Genomic DNA, 21,411 nt, shown 5'->3' with positions numbered 1-21,411 from the left:
CAAACTTCATGAGGTACTTGCCATCCCTGTAGCTAGTATTGCCAAATTTTCAGGTGCGTGACTGTCTGGAACAGAAATACTTCCTGAGGTCAGAGGTACCGGTGCAGGAAATGATGTTGATGGTTTTTGGAAACTTGTGTTTGCAGCTACACCAGTAACTGTATCCACCAAAATGGAATTCTGGACCAAAGATGAACCAAGAAGCGAGTTCTCAGATACCTGTCCATCACCTTTAGGCTTCCTAGCAGCCTGGTTAGCCTAAGCAAAAAGGAGAGAGGTGAGAAAATACACAACTTGGAATACTTGTACAGTACATGCTAATGTAGCTCACAGGTGAGGATAAAAGGGTTTCACCCCCTCCCAACCCAGCTGCAGGAATAAAGGGCAAATAAGATGCAACTAAACTTTTTCCCCTTGGTTCGCAGTTCCCATAGAAGTTCACCTCCTTTTGCTAGACAATAGGAAAATTTCTTACCCGCCAATTTCTAATTCTCTTGAGCCTGCTAGGCGTTTTCTCCAGTATTTGCAGAAACTCATGAGTTAGCTCTGGGTAGAAAAAGAAAACAAACCCAAAAGCCATTTTTACATCTGATTCTGTAATGAGCAGGTTAAACTTTAAGCATTTTTCTAGACTAATGTTATACAGCTTTTGCAGAAGTTACTACAGGCTGCATGTGATTTGAATTGATATTTAATAAAAAATTGTTAGACAAGTGTTGAACAAAAAAAGCTACAGTATTTCACAACAGACTTGTGACCACTACACACATTCTGAAAAACAGGTGTGAATTTAAAGATTTTATTTTTACTCTTGCAAAACCTGGATTTGTTAGACCAAGAATTTCAAGAGGGATCTGTACAAATAAAATAACAGCATTTCCTTTACAAAGTTAAGTTTCCTTTAAAGTATGAATTTCTAAAGGCACTGTTTCAGTCATTGCATCCAATTTCAGGAACAACAAATAACAGCTCTGAACAAAATATAAACCACCAGACGCCTTGAAGCAGCCCGTTTTAAACAGCAGCTTTTGACTGATTTGTGTTCAAGGCAAAGCAGCTGGCTGTATTAAAAAAACAACAATCCTTGCAATTAATACGTCCAGGTACATTTCCACGCTTGTCAGCATACTTCACACTGAAATTTAACTTTACTCGCAAGCTAAACATCATTAGGTACAGTCAGAATCTGAATGCAGAAGTAGACCTCTTGCAGGTCTGGAAGAACTGGCTTCTCCAGAACTCCACAAAACTGCCTCAGGACTGTGGTCTATTACACACACCAGCTCGATAAATGCTTGAAGAATTAAGTGGTGTTTACTGCAAGCTGACAGCACACATCTCATGGCATTTTAAAAATCAAAGTGATGCATGCTTCTCAAACACACAAAACCAGTAGCCAGATGAGAAGGCAGGCAGGGTGGTATCTGAAAGAACCTGACTAAGACAGAGACATTTGAACTTGCAATATCAAGCTCACTCTGGGTCTGTGCTTCACATGACACCTACCCAAGTTTGCAGTTACAAAAAAAAAAATTGCCATTAAGAAATAAAAGCTCAGCAGAGGAGAAAAGCAGGCCATGGGGAGCTATGCTGGGCCACACCAAGCCTGGAGGCCTCTACCACTCACTGCTCTGAAACAAAGTCCAATACATAGATCTGAAAGCCCCTAAAGCCACCACCTCCACCACAGCAGCGTATGTAGGCCTTAAATTCAGACTCCAATGTAATAAGGAGTATTTCAAAAGATAGTAAACTTCTAGGTATATGGTCTTCTAGGCACATGCTTTCTTCTGGAAAGAAGCCATTTACCAAGAAACAAATATTTTACAGGAATTTGAAGTATCATAAGCTACACCCAATTGTTAACATAGGACTACCTCCACGGACATGGCAATTTTATGTATAGCCTTAAAAACAGTTGTCTCAGTGATAGTGAAGCCGTAAACTTGGACCAGTGATGCATGTAAAATGATCAGGACTGCATGGATTAGCACTGGTAAATCTCCATCCCTTTCCTGGTTCTGGAAAGCACTTAAAGGCGAGATTCTAACCTGCACCTAACAAAAGGTACATGGATGCCCCAGCCCATAGGATGAAATGAAATGAAATGAAATGAAAAGGGTCTCAAAACCAAGTTTGTCTTCTGAAGTTCTCCCCTCTCCTATACCTTTCTCTCACCTAAGCAACTGGTACATAAAGTCAGTGAGGCTTAATTTAGTCTTAAAGCTATGCTCTTAGTATACTATGCTCCCATTTCCACATTAATAAAAACTTATAATTTTGAAATGTGAAAAGCAGCATTACTTACCATCTAGTAATTCTAGGGTAACTGAAGGATCTACATATTCCCACCAGTGCTTTCCATCAGTTGATACTGGAATCTCCCAGTTGGACCACTTGCAGGCCAAGTGAATGCACACACATGCTATCACTGTGGGCTTGTATTGAAGACAGAATGTAGTAAGGTGAAGACTGTTGCACAAATTTCGTAATGAGGAACCAAAGGAAATCAAACATGGAAAATAGAAAACCCAAACAAATCAACCATTAACACACAGAATAAGAAAACTTGTCAAGTAACAGCAGTTAAACATTTGTTAATGTTTAAATTAACATTAAATGTTAAATGTTCATGGAACATTTTTCTGATTAGGTTTGTACGATATCTTACTGCCTTAAGAAAACAAAGGGCAGGGCATTTATGTGGTAGAAAAGTTCAATTTGCTTTTGCTACAGAGCAAAAATTTACCAGTTATATTCTACTGTACTTAAGCACTAAAAAGAAAGTATAATGTGATCAATTAAAATTCTACAGTAAAAAGCATACAGCTGATTATGCAGTCTCTGAACGAGACAATTGGAAGAAGGTCCTCCATAGCTCCACAGAGGCTAAGTGAACAACTTGTGGCCTTTTTCATCAGGCCTGGACTGGTGAGATTTGTGAACTCCCCTTCAGCTTCCAGCTGGCAGCAGCACAAAGACATCGGTTCAGTTTCACTGCTTTATTACAGCTCATCTTAACAGCTGTTTCAAATACAGAACCCTGCCCATCAAGGAAATATTTATTTGGAAGAACTGTAATAACCAGCAGATAATTGCTTAAAAACTATCTACATGTAATTCTATTAAATAAAGCTCAAAGTTGTTTGGCAAGAAGTTAACTGAAGTCATTGAGAAATCAAGACTAAAGTTTGCTCTCAAATTCCAGCTTTCTACAGCAGCCTATGTATACACAATCCCCATTTGGAACCCTAGAACTTTAAATTTATGTAAGTACTTAAGTTTTAAAACTATATATAAAGATTAAAGAGCTGTTTCTAAAAGGAAGAACATTGGACTACTACTACTAGTCTATCTGAAGAGAAAAATCAGCTAGTTGAAAAGGTCTTAGGCCCACTATAACTTTATAAGTTAAGATTGGATCAATATATTTAAAGTTAAGAGAAAACTGCCATTAACTACAAGTGTAAACTAAAAATAGTTTTGTACTTACCAAGATGCTCGAATTTCTAGGTTAAGTTTAGCTCTTTGTAATCTTTAGCTGCTATTCAGGCTACCAATTTTAGACTTATGCACTCACAATCGAGAAAATGTCATCAGAAAGCACCACTACACTTCTCATTGTGCATTTAACCCCTTTGTGCCATCAGGCCCTTGTACAATACACCGCACTGCAAACAGGAAGGTACCACCACTGGAGATGGCCCAGTCTCCTGTTGCAACAAGGGTAAGACACATGGAGGGGGCCCTGCAGTAAAGGAAGCTATAGTGTGCTACAACAGTGCAACAAAGAGGTTCAGGATAACAACCTGTTGGTAGCCATGAAATAGGATGTCTGTGCCAAATCCTTGCTTGCTGTAAGAAAAGAAAAACAGAGAGATTAAAGACCTGCACTAACTTGTCACGTTCATTCAACAATTAAAGCAATTTTATCTTCTAAAAGCACCACAGAGCTGATGTGAATGTAGCTAACTAGCCTTTAAAAGAACCTTCTCCAAGGTACAGAAGAGGCCATGACACTCAGTAACTGGAGATGGACCATCGCTCCATTCACTGACCCTCCCCCTGCACAACCCACAGGAGTTTCCCTTTGCTCATCTACCCCATAAATGCCTCTCACACAGCACGCTCTGTGCAGGGAACACCTGCTTCCCTCCTGCACACACAGACGAGCCCTCGCACAGCCCCAGGCTGCAGTGAGGCAGTCGGTAACAGCCAATGAGTTCTGCTCTGGGAGAGGAGCATGACAGGACATAGGAGAGCACCCTTCCCACCCCAGCACCTCCCTGAAAACAGCCACATCTCCCAAAGCCCTACAACACAAGCTCCCAAGCTAGAAGGTAAAAAAATTCAACGAGTTTTCTGCTCCTGCTAATTAAGAGCGCTGTACTCGTAAAGTTTTGTTCCACATTTGTTAAACCTATGGCAAAGTTTCGATAGGAAACAAACAGCTTCATTTTAGTTACAGTCAGGAAAAAACCCCACACAAGACTGCAACGTGCCAGAACTGAAAAGCTGACTTAAGCTGTTACAGCCATCGAGCACTGACCCCTACCAGTGAAACCCCAACGCTCCTCACTCAGGTAAGAGAACTTACTGTAACATGCATATAATGGGATAGCTGGGCACAATGGTTTTAACTGACGATTGACTGCGGCCTTCATTGAATTCTTACTTTGACACTATCACTTGAAATCAGTGCTACCTGCAGAAATTGTAGTGTTCAGTTTTATGTCAAAGGGAATATTGTTAAACTTATTTAATAATAATCTTTCCAAGAAATTTGAGAAAGACTGCAACAACTTAAAAGTTAGTTTTTAAAAAGCATATTAAAAATGAGATTTAACTAAACTTCTAATGATTGGCAAGTAGTACAAATCAGATTTGTCTTCACGCTACACAGCCGGGCAGTGCCATAACCTGAGAAGTACGTGGAAGCAGTAAGGTAACAGGATCCGTTCCTACACACAAATGCTACTAATCCACAATAATCAAAAAGGGAAGTGACAACACGGCAGTGTTGCACTACAACATTTAGTTCGCAAGCTGTAATAGTAACTGCATGTCTGATAACCATGGAGTTCAACCTCTTCCTCTCCATCAAAAAAACATAAGGCAGTATTACGAAAAAAAGAAAAAGCTAAATGAGACAATCATAACAAAATGAATGAAAATACAGGATGGTTGAATAAGACTGAAATTGATGTCTTCCTCTTCACGTCTAATCAAATAAATGTGTAAAAGATCTTCAAGGATTTCTATATTCTGTAAAGTTATAACACATTTGAATTAAGGGACTGGACCAAGAAGCATCTCTACTCGCACTGAAATGTCCCTTTTGAACAAGGAAGAAAAACAGATGCCAAACAGCTTCTATTTAACATCAGCTTGAAAGTTGAGTAAATCAAAACACATACCTGGAAGAAAAGAATCACAACTTAAGACACACATTTTAGTCTCAATCAAAAATTAATGTGCTAAATACCTTACCTATACTACAAGCAGTATGATACTGTTTCAACTTGTTTACAGCTAAACAATCATCACTGCCAAAGCCAGCAATAAATTTCACCTTACAACTAAAACCTGTGGTAACACAAGACAACTGAAAACATCTGTCTCAAGCTCCTCTCTTGCATTTAGGACAGGTTTTATTTAGTAGAATCCATCACTAAAATTAAAGCTAACAAATTTTGGTTCCTATATTTCGGTGTGTTATTTCCTTTATAGTAGTAGAAAGTGCATCTCCAAATTAAAATAACCTTGCAGCAGAGGTTAAAACAAGCCAGCAAAGCTCCCCTGTTGTCACTCACGTCCCAGGACTGATGACTAGGATGTCAGCCATTAAAAATCAGTTTTATATTTTATCATTCAAGAGTGGTTTAAAACACTCACCCTGCCTCACTGCTGCAGAAGCAACCATAAGGCTGGGGATTACTGAATAATGAAGATTTTGAAACAGAACTTGCTGCCCAGTGCACCTTCCAGAAGGCTACTGTCTCCAAGAAATTCCCAAGTGGAAACCAAAATGCTTTTTACTGGGCACAGCCACACAGCTGAAATGGTGCAATTCCAAGACATCTGTGTCTTTTCTTCAACACTAGGTTGTCTTGGCTCTCCAGATACTCATGAAAACACAATTGTCAAGTCACTCTTAGGAGAGGGGTCGCTGGCTATGCCTAGGACCCTGAAAACTTGACTAAGCATTCCCCAGAAAGAGAAGACTGCAGATAAGCCAGTCAACATTAGAAGAGAGAAGGCTTGCTCAAGTCCTTCTGGGCAAAAGGAAAAAAGCTGCGGGCTCTGAATGGAGCCATGCTGGTGGATGCCTGCTGTATCTGGAAGGGGCTGGAGGAGGCCATGGTGCAGGCATTCAGGTCTAAGCACTCCTAATGGTTTTGCTTTCTTGAAAGCATTTAAACCCTGGGAAGAAGCCCAAGAAACCCGAGGTGAAAATTCAGAATGTAAAGACCACCTGTGTCACTGCTGGAGTGCAGCTGGTGTTTAAAGTCTTTCCACACCACTTTGTATACTAAGGTTTAAATTTTTCTCATCAGAATACCCTCTGAAAAAGCAGATTCATCTCATCTTCTGCTGCCTTGTCTTTACCAGCCCAAATGAACCAATGGCAGCTGTGCACACAGATACTATGGTATGCTTGAAGAATGTGACAGTGCAATTTCCACAGAGGATTAGTAATAATCATGGGTGTTCAAGATACCTGATAACCTGCAGAGTAGCAAGAACAATTCTAGAAATCCTTGGGATCCAATCTTCAGTTCCAAAAGAAGGCTGTGTACCAACACAGAAATAAGAATCACTGAAGACTTCTGAGACTGGAGATGAGGATACAGATTCCTCCCCTTCAAGTTCCACCAGAAGCAGGCTGGGAACAACCTCTGGTGTAAAATCAGTCCAAGAAGGCCATGTCATGGTCTCAGCACGAAGGCAGTTTCACTGCTGATCACTCAACTAGCATTCCAGACAGTGAGGTAGTTTGACACCAGAACAGTTTCTGGTGTTTTAGTTTTTTCTTTTCCTCCCTCATCAGTACTGGAGCATCCTTGGAATGGGCACTGAAGCTTGCTGACAGGCCTTCACAGATCCACTGCCTCCAGATTCCCGAGAGGACCTGTGAGACCCTAAGGAACGATGGTCCTGCCTCCTCTCCTCAGACTGTTGACACTGAGGAAGAGTGGTGCAGAAGAAGACTGAGCTGACATCACTCTCCTCATCTACTACACTGATCAGACTGTAAAGATGGGACAATGTCATGAACCCATGAATCTTTGAAAACCAGAAGGAATAATTAGATACTTACGTATCCATCCAGTCACCCCCTTATCTACTATGATCTTTGTTGTCTAACACTACCTTCAGAAATGCTGTCAATCTTAAAGATTAAGAATTCAACTTTTTCTTTAGTTGTATGTTGAAGCAATTATGTTTGTTTGCAACAATTCTCACTTAGAAGTTCATCTTCAGCTTCCAGCAGCTGATTCTGGTATGCTACTTACTAGACTAGACAGTCTTCTGATAAAGGATCTTGATGTGGTGAATCTTTTGAGCATCATGAACAGAACCAGATTTTGGTTTTCATTTTGTTTTTGAAGAGGGTACAGATTAATACAGTTAACAGTAAAAACATAAAGAACATTAGCCTGGATGCAATTCAACAAAAAGTGACACAGAGAATCAGCCATCCTCTTAGCCACTTAAGGTTTAGCCAGCAAAAGTTTGAGGGACAAAACATTAAATACACTCACATACCTCAGCTAACTTTGTTGCCGTTCTTTTTGATTCTTAGACAGTGACATTGTATTCCTCCTTTCCTTCTCTCCCCAAACCTACAGTTGAAAGCTTTAATCATAATAGTCTTGGATAAGTTAATCATCTTTAAAAAAAGCTATCTTTTTGCCTTCTGAAACAGTGCTTTTTGTCCAAGAAGATATACTACCAGAACTGAATGAAAGAACCTTGCATTTCTTTAACTTCAGTCAATCCCTTCACCACTACAGGCTTAACACTGACAACAGTCAAATATATTTTGAAAGATTCAGGACTTGATATCTAACTGTTGTACCTATTCATATTACAACAACACACTGACCAATACATACGTATTAAGAGGTAGAGAACTAGAAATCGTACCACCACATCTTCAAAGATAGATCATGCTCACAATCTCACCTCTTTATTCACTCAATACAGAAGACTAATAATTTTCCATGGCAATTATTCTCCACTTGCTTGACTTGCACATCTAACTACAGATTTCATTTTTTAATTTATTATTTTTTTTTAAGTAAAGGCACTCAAACCTTGTGTTCACAGCCTATACCACCACTAGGAGGGGCACATGCTGACAAGACTTCCATATCCATACACATATACTATGGAGCACAGCTACTCCACCAAGTTGGTTTTCAAGCACCAGATGTATTACATTCACTTTGCACCAGTCCTTGAGGTACATGGATTTTCAGTCCTCACTGGAGTCTTCAGATTTCAAGACCTGGTATAATTTTAGAATTCTAACTATTTCGTTAAACTGTGCTGACATTAAATACTATCTTTAAAATGTCAAATTTAAAAGCTAGCATGTACCCTCAATGTATGAATTCTGTCAGCACACAAAAGTAGCATACCAAGCACACAGGCAAAAGCTGAACAGTCTTAGAGTGTTATCTATCCTTGACTAAAGGAAATTAAGTTCACATAGCACTATGCCTTTGTTCTTGTAGGCTCAAATCAAATACACTAACGTGGAAATCCTGATGCAGCTACAATACTGCCTGCCACCCCTCCCCACAGCCCCAGATACCAGGCAGAAGTGCAGGGGCTCACACAAAACTGTAATACACGCTCACATTTATATTGACCAACAGTTAAGAAAAGCCAAAGAGAAACCCTACAGAGCTGCTTATGCAGACCACTGAGGTGCAATACAGACTTATGCATCGTGTCACAATCAAATCTGGACAGAAAGCAAAGAATTATTACCTCAAGAACAGCAATAAAGCTAGATTATATGCAAGTAAGTTATAGCACCAGTCCTACTCAGAATCAAACTCTTGAAGACACTACACCAGTAAGCTACTTTAAAATGAGAAAGGAAGATACACTTTTCCTTCAGAGATCAACTTTAATTCTAGACTTACTATAAAACAGATTTAGTTAACATTATTAAGTTGCACCTAACTTTGCTATATTTTAGAGAGGAAAAAAATGTAAAAATTTTGAAGTGCTTAACTTCACATTTTTCAGTGCGACAGCTAATGACTAAAGACTGTCAATCGTGCTCTAATCATTTTCATTTTTTAATTAAGGAACATAATTAAAGTGAAAAGCTTATTGTAGGTGCTTTCCCAACTGTTCCAAATTTTTTCATCCCTTATCTTATGAGAGGATTTTTGTTTCATTTTTTAAAGCTTCAAAGGAAACCAAATTAAGAAATAAAGAAGGTGTGCCAAAATTCAGCAAAACCCAGTAAAGAACAGAACAGGTGTCTAGCTGGAGTCACATTAATGAGCTGCATACAAGTTAGAGGACATAGTTGTTTCACAAGAGGTTTGCGGCTTTGTGCCACCATCCAAAACAAGTACACCCTGCTCCAGAAAAACAATTAGTCACTTCTCGAAGCATCTGCACGCGATAGCAGACATGCGAGGCACTTGTTATCCCTCAGTTCATTGCCTAAAAAGAATTGCTAGGGAGAAAGCTAGTGTGGGCCATCAACCAATATGCAGACTAAAGTTTACCTGGTAAAACTACTTCAGAGTGAAAAAAAATCAACCCAGTATGATACTGAGTAGTTCAGTCTTCAGCTACTAACTGCTTCTGTCATTTACGAAAGCATGAAACAGACATTATTAAAATCAAAGCTAATAAGTAAACAAAAAATATGAAGGACAGAACTGGACTCTATCAGACTCTACAGGTTAAGATCAGTCTTTCAGTAATTAGCTTCAAACAAACTCTTTGGAAAACACAGTTGGTGAAGATCATATTAGACTAGAAATTTAAAAAAAACTTACAGGAGCGGTTAAAAGTCACTGACCTCTCACTAATTGCGTACATTTCACAACATCTGTGTGCGGATGTTCAATGGTAATCTCAAAACCTGAAGAGTTAAGAATACGTTTTAGGACTATGCATTACCATCTGTTAAATAAAAAAAACAAGACCCTTTCCTTTATGCACAGACCTAAAAGACTTGCTAAATCTCTGCACTGAAGATCAAATGACACTAACTGCCTTTTATTCTGCACTTCTTCATCCATTTGAATGGTAGATGGTATAGCCATTTCAAGATCAATTAGTAAAACATTCCTTCAGTAATCGCAAGTACTATATACACACACACACGTATGACTATTTTGAAAGCTGAACATATTTGAGCAGTTTCTAGTACATTAATACACCAGTAAAAGCTATAGTACAGACACACTGAAATACACGTGTGTGCATGCACACTTAAATTGTATTCTAGGAGTTAAACATGTTCCATCTGTGAAATTACAAATTAAATCAATTTGTAGGTCAGTGACATAAGAAACCTTTCTTTGTTTTTGGCACTATTTTTAAAATTAGGTCACTACTGTAAGCTTTTTTTTTTAAACAATACACTCAAAGTGGTATTAAGGAACATCTGAGTAAGCCAGCATTCTCAGGCCTGTTAGCTGTAATTGTCTCTATTCAAGAAGAACAAGGAATTGCTTGAAAGAGACCAGCGCAGAGCCACAAAGATGATGGAGGGAGTGGAGCATCTCCCTTATGAGGAGCGGCTGAGGGAGCTGGGTCTCTTTAGCTTGGAGAAGAGGAGACTGAGGGGTGCCCTCATTCATGGTTATCAATTTGTAAAGGGCAAGTGTCAGGAGGAAGGAGCCAGGCTCTTCTCAGAGACAGCCAATGACAGGACAAGGGGCAATGGGAACAAGCTGGAGCATAGGAGGTTCAAGCTGAACATGAGGAAAAACTTTTTTACTGTGAGGATGACAGAGCACTGGAACAGGCTGCCCAGAGAGGTTGTGGAGTCTCCTTCTCTGCAGACATTCAAAACCCGCCTGGACGTGTTCCTGTGTGACCTGGTCTGGTGATCCTGCTCTGGCAGGGGGATTGGACTGGATGAGCTTTCGAGGTCCCTTCCAACTCCTAATATTCTGTGTGATTCTATTTATGTCACTTTAAAGTCTGAAGAGCTTCTTATCAGAACATTCCATGTCAAATTCTGGAATCACCTGAATTCATTAAGTGCTTACACTACAACTTGTGATGTTCAGAGGTAGTGACCCTGCTCCATTACATAATGTTCCACTGAAGGGCAAAATGGGGAAGAGCACTTGCTATAAAGCTCTTCCCAGTGGCTTCAGAACAAACACACAGCTAACATGTGTATAACATGTTACAGTAGTATATTACTTTATATGAAGAAATATCAACATAGTTGCTACTTTGGAGTATCTGTTTGGAAGGGTACACGTCTACCTCATCAAACTGTCAGAAACATCTATTTCACAAGCATAGATAAGCCTTTTTTTTTTTTCCTCAGAAGTGAACACAGCAGAACTGCTAATACAAAACTAAATTCACAGGTCAGAAGTCGTATACAAAAAAAAAGTAAAGTTCTAGTGTACCAATAGCACATCAACAATCCAGTTACTTGGGTCCCATTACTTCTTCAGGGTAGTTGGCTGCACAGGAGGTATTTCGAAAGACATACCTAAAGTTTGAAGCATTATTGTTTCAAGTATAACCAGCTCTTGGGCTTGCTGAAGGTATGCCTGAAACAAATAAGCAAAGAGGTAAAGGCATAGCTAGCTGTTTTCTCAAAATTGTAATTGTATGCTTCCCACTTGAATACTGGTCCTAGAAACACAAGAGAGTTACAACCAACAGTAAAATCTTTCACAGTAAGACTTGTTTAGTCTGGATCTCATATAACCTATTCCAGCAAAGCATTTTGGAGAGAAGCAGGGGATGCTGTAACACTTACAAAGGTTTGCCAGTGCAAATCAACTCAAACATCTCTAAGCAGGTTATCTGTTTCACAAGTACTTAAAATACAGCTGGATATACTCAGCAGGCCTGTGCTAAGCTAGCTTAAGCTTGTAAGCTCCAATGCAAACATATATAAATACCTCCACGTGTCATTCCATGCTAGGAGCATAGCAAAGGTGCTCAAACAGTTTTATAGGTCAGCTGAGGTCCAGCAGGGTATAACTAGCTCAGCCTGACCTTCAAACAAACAACTCTGGTGCAATTTCCATCGTACTTCCTTGTACGATTTGTTTCTGGAAGACTCATCCCAGAAAAGAAGAATGTGAGCTATAAAGTAGGATGTACAAGATTTGGCAAATGAAAGGAAGGCAAATGTATAGCAAAGGCAGCAGCTGACAACCACATTGCATCCTTTAAAACAATGTAGACAACAGTGCACAGTGAGCCTCTGGTTGAGAAAGAAAGTGTCCTGAACTCCTCTGTGCAAACCGTGTAACTTACAGAACCATGTATGAAACCTCTTATTTCATGTCTAGTCTAGTCTTCTACTAGATGTAGAAGTTTTTAAAATAATGCAAGTGCAAGATGGAACAATCTTCAAGTTTCGTAACACAAATATTTGAGTCTTTAATAAATTATGTAGACCAATGAAAAAAACTTAAATGGTGTAAAACCAAAATCATTTTATCTAGTTTGCAAACAGCAACAACCCAATCAAGACAATGTAAAAGACCATTAGATGAAATGTTATCTGATTATCTTTAAAACCATAACTTCCACCTACATCACTCTTTGTATCCATTTGTGGCTCTTGATGATGAAGACAGGCATGTGCTACTTTAATAACATGTTCAAGTTTCCGTGGCTGTTCTTCCACTTTTGCAGCCAAAAACAACGCCGTAGGAGATATTATCTGAAGAAGAAAAACATAGATGTATTTTTCAACTGTACACAAGTAGGACTTGCATTTTTATGGAGTCTAAACTGGTAATTAGAAAAGGCTTAAAGAAGCTGTATTTGTTTGTGTGGGTTTATTTTTTTTTTTTACCACTTCTGAAATCATGCAAGGCAACAAAAATAACCAGTCATGTTTTATTTTATAACCGATGCAATCCTCTCAGCAGCACAGCAAAGGAGTAGCATAAATGCTAAATTACATTTGTGAGTAAGATGTCTGAGGTCAAACTAATTCCAGTTCAACATTAAAAAAAACAGACTTGGTCAGAAGATTTAGTCAGACTAGAACAGGCTGCTTCGAGTTAAATGTACTTCGTGAGAAAGTTCATCCAATTTCTTGCACAGTAGTGAGGCATTACACCATCTTTTCAGTAAAAGTCAAAACAGCTGAGCACAAGTTCTGCTAGCATCTGATTCTCCTAAAAAGCAAGCAACTTTGTAGAGAAGTTTAACAAAACCAGCTTGTTATATAAACATAGGTTGTATAAGTAAAAGCTTACTCTTAGAAACTTTACGATACACCCAGCGGTATTTGGAGAACAAAGCACAAGGGATTCATAAAACAGTGCTTTTATCATGCGCTAGTAAAGACTACAGATTACATTTAGAGATTAAATTTTTTCTAAAACTCTAGGTGTCATAAGCTGGCAGCAAAGCACCCATCCGCAGTTCATTGTCACATAGGACTTAGCAATGGAGTCCTGATGCCTGGTTGTCAGCTAGAGTGACTGATGTATCTATATACAGAACAGGGCCAACTGTAAATGACTTGGAAGAACCAGGGTTTTCTTTGTATGCCAAAGCTGCCCATGTTAAGCAGGAATTAACACGATAGCAGAAATATTCACGTAGACATGAACATATTAAATTGGTTAAAATTAAGCCAGTATACAGCATTTATTCAGAGATTGAAATAGCTGCTCGCTGAGTACTTAATTTATGTACAGTGCAAGCAGTGCGGGTATTGGATTTCTCATTCAGGGCCCAAGTAAAACTACACTGAATTAACTGAATAGCAGCCATACTCCCCTCTAGAGTGAGGTTTGCTCCTCCCCCCACTTTTTTCTTTTTGGTCAGCAAACAAGCCCTTTTGTTACATCAAAATGAAACATTTGCTATAAAAATTTGCAACATATGAAAAGTTGCAATAAATTAACTAGAATCAAACATTTAAGTGATGACCCATTATGTTTCAGGAGCTTTCAGATGTATTGAGGGAGAACTTTCTGCCTCCTTAAATCACTTTGAAATGTCCACTTGGATCTTAAGTAAAATTTGTGAGTTGGCAGACTTACGGAAAACTGACACCCTGTGAAGGTGATGCCCTTTGATGCAGAGAAATGCACCATGAAGAAATCTAGTATTCTTAAAAAACAAACCCAAGCCACCCAAAACAGTCACAGGGGCAAATTCTTCCAGAGACAAAAGAACTACTTTCTTTTTTAAGAAGCCTGTAACTTCAGCCTTACAAATGAACGAAATAAAAACCATAGAGTCAGATGTTGCTGAACAAGGCCGCAGTAACAGAGCCAGTTAAGACTTCTGATTATTTCTGAGAAGTTCCCATCCACATTGCTTGAAGTAATGATTTTAAATTCTGGACAAAATTCCCTTTGCAAGGGACATACTACTTGAGATAGGTCTCACTTAAGCTGGAAGATACACTTTTCAACACTAGATGTGAAGGAAAGGCTTTCTAGAGTTCAGACAGCTAGAGTAACAACAGCTTTGAAGTGCCAGAAGACGTACAGGAGCACACATATGTACAACCCAGCATATGTATGCCATATAAAGATATTTTAGAGGGGACAAACTGTGCTCCAGCCCAGTAATGCACGAACCCAGGCAAATCTCTCTTGCCTACAGTTCCTTCATCCATATGAACCATGTGGTAACCTCTCCCTAGTGCACTTCAGCGATTTAGGGCAGGCATGACTGAGGAAGGTGTCTGAGGTTCACACCTTCTACACCAGGGCCAACCTACGAGGAAGGGTTACATTCTCAGACATAATCAGAGCTTCTGGGAACAACCAGGTTAGCAGACAGGGCTAGGAAGCCAGAGAAACACGAACGACAGAGAAGGAAATTTGGAATGTTTAAGAATCAAAAGAGTTATGAAGAAACAAGTTTGACAAGAAGACATGGGACAAACAAGGAGATATTAATGAGGACACCAGAGAGACCAGAACTGCTTCAATTCTGGCTTTCCCTCAGGAAAATTGATACAGTGAGGCAGACCATGATGGACTGAAAACTAGGACTCACAGTGAAGTCACTGAGGAAGGAATGTGACATCAAGCGTACAGAATCAGACACAGAACGGATCAAGGGAAGAAGCTCTAATAGAAAGTATGCAGAAGATAACTTCCATCTCCCCAGGTTCACATAACTTCCCTCCCTTTAAAAAAAAATATTAAAAAAAACCTAAACAAGAGATTCAGTCAGTAACCTGCAGCAGTGCCTTACTGCTGGGCTGAAGGGCAAAAGCACAGGCACTGTGAGCAATGAATGGCTGCTCCCTACTGTCCTCTCTCTCTAGCCTTACCATCCCCACCAAGCATCACACACCTATCCCGACATGGATATACATACATGGAATTTACACATACATGGAATTTTCACCATTTACCTTTCTGAAAAATCAGCTTCCAACAATTACCATGACTGAAAAATATTTACATTTCACAGAGACTGCACAAATGAATCATCAGCAAATTCTCAGTTATTCTGTGACTGTGCTGAAGTTTCATTTAATTCCAAAAAAAGCACCTTCTTCATTACGCTGACTTCACGATGTTTTTTAATTTACTGGAAGGGATCAGTTCTGGCCAAGAAGTCTCCACACAATTCCTGATCTCCAAGACCTCACATAAAACACAGTTCTGAAGGCTGATTCGTGCCAAACCGGTTAACTGGCATTTAACTCTGGTTCATCAGAAATCTACATACATCTCAATTACCCATTCCCTTAAAAAGGAAGTGTTAGCTTCTGGCCAAAGAATTTCAAGTCTTTGTCTTGTCAAGGACCAGGGTTCTCACTCTGAGTTTAGAGCAGGCCAGTATTTTTGTCTCTTGGTATTTATTCAGGAAAACAGACATCCTAATAGAATTTCAGACTTGGCATGCATACAGTCTTCAGTGAAGACGACACACCCTGCTAAGTGTGTAACTGGCAAAGTTATTCAAATGCTTTCATTCATTTCCAATTCTCAAAAATGACAGAAAAAGCAAAGCAGAACAAAAAAGCAAAATTAAAGACAAACTTGACAAAGCTGTAAACTTCTTCCAAACATCTTGAGATAAAACAAAATATTTTAAAGAAGTTATCTACCATGTACCCCAAATATTCTTTAAGACTGAGAAATATCTTCAGAAGAATACATGATTTATGAAACTGAATCCCATTTTTGTACTGAGAATCTCAGAAACCAAGTCCAACTGAAACAGAAAAACCAAACCTAAGAGCCTGAAGACAGCATGTTTTATCGACAGATGTGGTACATATCCTGTTTCACTCAAAGTACAGGACATATTGTGAAAACAGTGTTGCTACAACGAAGCCATTCAGAAAAATCTCCATATACACCTGCAGCACACAGGTAGTTTGCGGAGAACTCTCTCTCCTTTTTAATGCCAATATTAGCATGTTTCTAGACTTGTTACAAATTACTTTGAGACTTTAAGTGGTCCCAATCTATGACAGAGGCTTTTTAAGTGCAAACGCAGAGCTGCAAGTTTTTTCATTATAACCACGAGCTCACATTGCATAAAATCAGCAAATGTGTTAAACTGCAAGATAAAGAACATAGGTGTCCAAACCAGCCTTGCTGAAGTTTGGTGCACATTATGAAAGCCTTAAGAACTCTGCACAACTGCAAAGTCAACTGTTTAATACTGCAATTTGGCCAGGGCACGTGAGACAGGACGGGAAAGAAAAGAACCCTCCACACAACTCGCCTATGCTGCACTTCAGAGAAAAAAATTCCTCATGCAGACTTCTTTAGGCACTTATAAGTTCTACTGCATGTCACAAAAAAAACTCAAACCCCTTGACATCAAGTATATTTTCAACTGGTTGGCTGGTACTCCACATGGCATTTCTAAGGATTATATTTTAAATCGCAGCTATCATTTGGATGCCTTACCTCTCATTTCCAGCATACCAAGGATTTTTTCCCCCCTTCTTTGTTCTTCAAATCACAGTGCACTGAAGAATAAGCTTCTAAAAGAGGCATTTGCTATACAACAGTATCAGACACAAAGTACTACAGAAACAGTATTTCCAGAAGAACTTTAATTTTTAAGACATTTTAAATTACAACAGTCAGGCTAGTATTTCCTAAAAAAAGCCAGCAAGCTCCCTCCCCACTCCAATATTAGCACTGACTAATTTTATACTCAGCAAACCAAAGTTACTATGCTCTGGTCAACAGTAACATGGAAAGAATAATTTGTACTACTGCTGAGGAGACTCACAGTAGTTCCTGAAATGTCATTTGCATGACTAGAGAAAATTAGTAGCCAAGGCATCCAATTCTGCTTACCAGAATTGGTAAAGCATGTTCCAACCCCATTACTGGGGCACAGCAACCCTGCTTTGAGTGCGGCAACAAAACCCCAACATATTCCTCTTTGCAAATAAATGTATGTACTTCGTAGATAATCCATAGCTATTCAAAAGTGACTTACTAGCCCACAGTAACTTTGCAAAAATAGGGATACTTGGTCACTAGAGCAGTAAATGTAATACATTCAAAATGAAACAGGACTACTTAAACTGGTATGTGCCACCCCTATGGCTCTACAGAGTGAAGATGCTGTTGTGAATTCTGTTCCCTATTCACAGCTGATTCTCAAAATCTCTAAAGCCTGTAAAACTGTTTAGCAGTAACTTACATTAAGGAGGAAAGACAAAAAACCCAAACAAAACAGAATTGAGATAACAGCTATTCAAGTAAATGAGCTTCCACTAGAAGACCTGTTTATTAACAATTAAGTTCATGTGACTTACACGTGTATTTGTACAACCCAGCAATTATACATGATGATAAACACGCAAGTGCTTATTACTTGACTAAAACATTAACCTACCAATAAAGCAAGAAAGCAAAGGCTACATTTTTTTCAGCTGTCGATCATAAGGCATACTAATTGTCACCTAATTTTCTAACCCCCTCCTTCAGATTCCTTCTTGCCAAGGATAAACATTACTACAGGCACGTAACAAAGGAACATTAGAGCTATGCTTCATATACTGTAGCAAATTTTAGCTTCAAGACTGCCAGTACCTTACTATCTAATTTCTAAGGGCTAGTTTCTTCCAGCAGTGGATGAATATTGTTAAATTTTTCAGCTTGCCAAGTACTCTAGAGATTTGATATTAAGTATTTATTAGAGTCCTCAGCTTTTGCTTTCTCTACACAGAACCTGCCAGATGGTTTGGGAGTATGTTAGAAGTGACTCACATCACTTTGAGACCACCCCCTTCACCCTATTGGAAAATTAGAGAAATAAGGCATTTGCCCATCAGTCCACACACAAAGCTGCTGTCTGGCCTTACATTCATTAAGAGCTACAGAAAGTAATTCAGCAGCAATCAATATTACTGAGCACTAACTTGTAGTGCACTTGCCTTTAACTTTTCTTTGAATACTATTACCTGAGAATTTAACAATACACTTTCCCCCTCCTGTAACAATTGCAGTTTCCGTGGCATCCAGCCCTTACATAGCTACTTGTAATTTTTAAGACTCATAGAGATAACTTAAGGTGTAGTTTTCATACAAAGGGCACTATATATCCAAATACTACTGTGCTTCCAGTACCAAGTGACCAGCATTTCCCAGTGTCTGGTGAAAACCTAAACATTGCAGCTACAGCTTCTTGCTACCGAAAACCCAGATTACCAGAGGACAGTAGAAAACAGCAACCTAGCAGGCAGTGTCTGTAACACAAGCACCAGCTACAGCAGCTCTGCACAGTGACATCTCCATTCCAAGCAGCTCTGCCTTAGTTTATCAAGTCCACAAACCACCCACAGACACAGCAGACTTCAAGCTCCTCTTCCACGGGCTACAGGTTACTGCTATGGAAGCAGGTACACAGAGGAGAGACAGATGGAACAACTGCCTTCGCCCTACAGAGACACTTTCAAAGGGCATATTCCACTACAAAGCTTGCTAGAACTTGTGCGCTATTGAAGTAGAAAGCTGTCTCAGGGAAGTGCATTTTGATTTATGTGCATATCCATTCAATACAAAGCTCACTATCACTGCCATAAACAAAACCTACATTATATATTTCTTCTATTTCTTCTGGTTAAAGTGTTTCAGGCTTACACACACTTAGCTCAGGTTGTACTTAAAACACTTAAGCTTTTATTACATAAGGACCTGTAACACTGCAGTTTTGAAGACAATCTTGAATTTATCTCAGATTTTGCACAAAAATGTACTCACTTCTGAAATGCACCTACAAACTAACAGGCATTTCTTGCCAAATAAACACCAAATAAGATGTCCATTCACTCAGACAAAAGTTATAAACAAATTAATGCCAGAAAAAAGTTGGCTAACACTGTAACCCACTGTGTACCTGCCCAAATTTCACACAGTGCAAGGTTGGCAGGAGTATACCCCTTGGTAGACCAAAGTCTGGTCTAGACCATAACATCTACCACAGTCTCAATCTATTTATTTTATCATGAAAAGGCTCTTCTCGGTGACAAACAATGATAGGACAAGAGGTAATGGGCACAAGCTGGAACACAGGAGGTTCCACTTAAATTTGAGAAGAAACTTCTTCTCAGTGAGGGTGACAGAGCACTGGAACAGGCTGCCCAGAGAGGTTGTGGAGTCTCCTTCTCTGGAGACATTCAAAACCCGCCTGGACGCCTTCCTGTGCAACCTCATCTAGGCGTTCCTGCTCCGGCAGGGGGATTGGACTAGATGATCTTTTGAGGTCCCTTCCAATCCCTAACGTTCTGTGATTCTGTGTGATTCTGTGATTCTGTGAAAAGCCAAGATCAGAGAATACTCCTCATCACATAGTGATGTGCCACCATCATTATTAACTGTTCTTGCAAAGCTAGTATAAAATACTGATAAGTAATAAAAAACCCAACAAGAATATTTAGAATATTATTTTACTAACTGTTGCTTCCAATGCTGAACATAAAAAAGGCCTGATATTTTCAAGTTGGTATCAAGTCCCATACCAGCCACAAAATCCCTCAATTAGAGACAGTATTTTTACTGAAGAATTCAGTTCTTCCTCACATATTCTGTATTCAGATAAAGCATTTTCAGTTCAGTAGTTGAAATAAGAGCTGGCATTTTCTCATCAGATATAAAGATTTTTCTTGTCTAATATGACTTGTCATCAAGCTGCTTAAGACTGGACTAGTTTAATGAATTTACACTGTTTTTTAAGAACCGAAACATGATCCATATGGATACACACAACCATATTATAATTGTCAGACACACCATGCTAGCACTACCACTGACTTCATTAAGAAAAACGTGTGTTCCTACACATCAGCCTTCCAAACTACAGCACATAAGCAGTAGCCAGACTCAAAACACCTAAATGCATTCTTCACACATCTGAAATGTGTTTGCTGATGGTGCTTATCTTTTTATTTCGATCGCAGAAGATAAAATTTAATTGCTACTAGTTAAAATAATTTGAAGTTGCAAAGAGATATCATTATTGCTTCTAAACCACTGATAGAAGCTAGAATTCCTATCAACACACCAAACTTTACAGTAAGGGAAAGGAATATAACACTTGTCAGTTAGACTGCCAAAATTATGGGCACAATTATTACCACATATAAAACCATACTTACATTTCGATTAAATTTTGTAAAGGAATGATGCATATAAAACCTGTGCATGTAAACAATTGCAGTATTTATCGTAAGCTGAGATCTGGAAGATTAAATTAAGGAAACACGACATATTAAGAAAACTGTTTAAAAGGACGGAAATCAGTGCGCTGTCTACATCAATCATTGCTTTCAACATACTGTCTTCAGCTGAAAATGAATGAAGGACGTGACACCTCAGAACTTAACTGATATTAACACATACTTAACCGATATTAACACCTATCTTTCCCATCTGCTTCGCAGACAACGTGGAGATCCCTGTACCAGCCTGGCCACATCTCACCCACTGAATGAGAACTCCTCAATGAAATCCTGTCTCAAGTGCCTTTGTTTTGCTCCGGTTCAACTATTTCAGGGGTGGAGTTGAGGTTTCAGTTCTACTCTGATCTCTTTTTGTTAAATCCAATTAAAGAACAGGCAGCGAGGCGATGCCCGTTTCAAGGAAAACGAGTCCGCAAGGAACTGGGATCTACTTTAAAAGTGCCTAAACACGCAGCTACGGCTACAAAGGCGGCTCAAAGGCTGGGTCGGAGACCCGAGGCGCCTCTACACCCAGGCCG

The 21,411-nt window shown here is 39.2% G+C and overlaps 1 protein-coding gene across 1 annotated transcript in view; it reads right to left on the bottom strand.

Annotated features, from left to right (window-relative positions):
- CCNT2 (cyclin T2) overlaps nucleotides 1–20,884 on the bottom strand; it is a 23,239-nt gene extending 2,355 nt beyond the window's left edge. The window contains exons 1-8 of the mRNA XM_010182592.1: nucleotides 20,810–20,884; nucleotides 12,785–12,913; nucleotides 11,723–11,783; nucleotides 10,061–10,123; nucleotides 3,810–3,855; nucleotides 2,309–2,472; nucleotides 476–546; nucleotides 14–258 (exon numbers count right to left, since the gene is read on the bottom strand). Coding sequence (XP_010180894.1) covers nucleotides 14–258; nucleotides 476–546; nucleotides 2,309–2,472; nucleotides 3,810–3,855; nucleotides 10,061–10,123; nucleotides 11,723–11,783; nucleotides 12,785–12,913; nucleotides 20,810–20,857 — 827 coding nt within the window. The 5' untranslated portion in view covers nucleotides 20,858–20,884. The remainder of the gene's footprint in view (nucleotides 1–13; nucleotides 259–475; nucleotides 547–2,308; nucleotides 2,473–3,809; nucleotides 3,856–10,060; nucleotides 10,124–11,722; nucleotides 11,784–12,784; nucleotides 12,914–20,809) is intronic.
- Nucleotides 20,885–21,411: the final 527 nt, after the last annotated feature.

The sequence above is a fragment of the Mesitornis unicolor genome, unplaced genomic scaffold, assembly GCF_000695765.1.
Source record: "Mesitornis unicolor isolate BGI_N332 unplaced genomic scaffold, ASM69576v1 scaffold31070, whole genome shotgun sequence".
NCBI classification, from domain to species: domain Eukaryota; kingdom Metazoa; phylum Chordata; class Aves; order Mesitornithiformes; family Mesitornithidae; genus Mesitornis; species Mesitornis unicolor.
Note: the sequence above shows the minus strand (reverse complement) of the source record. Positions and strands in the feature narration are given on the sequence as shown.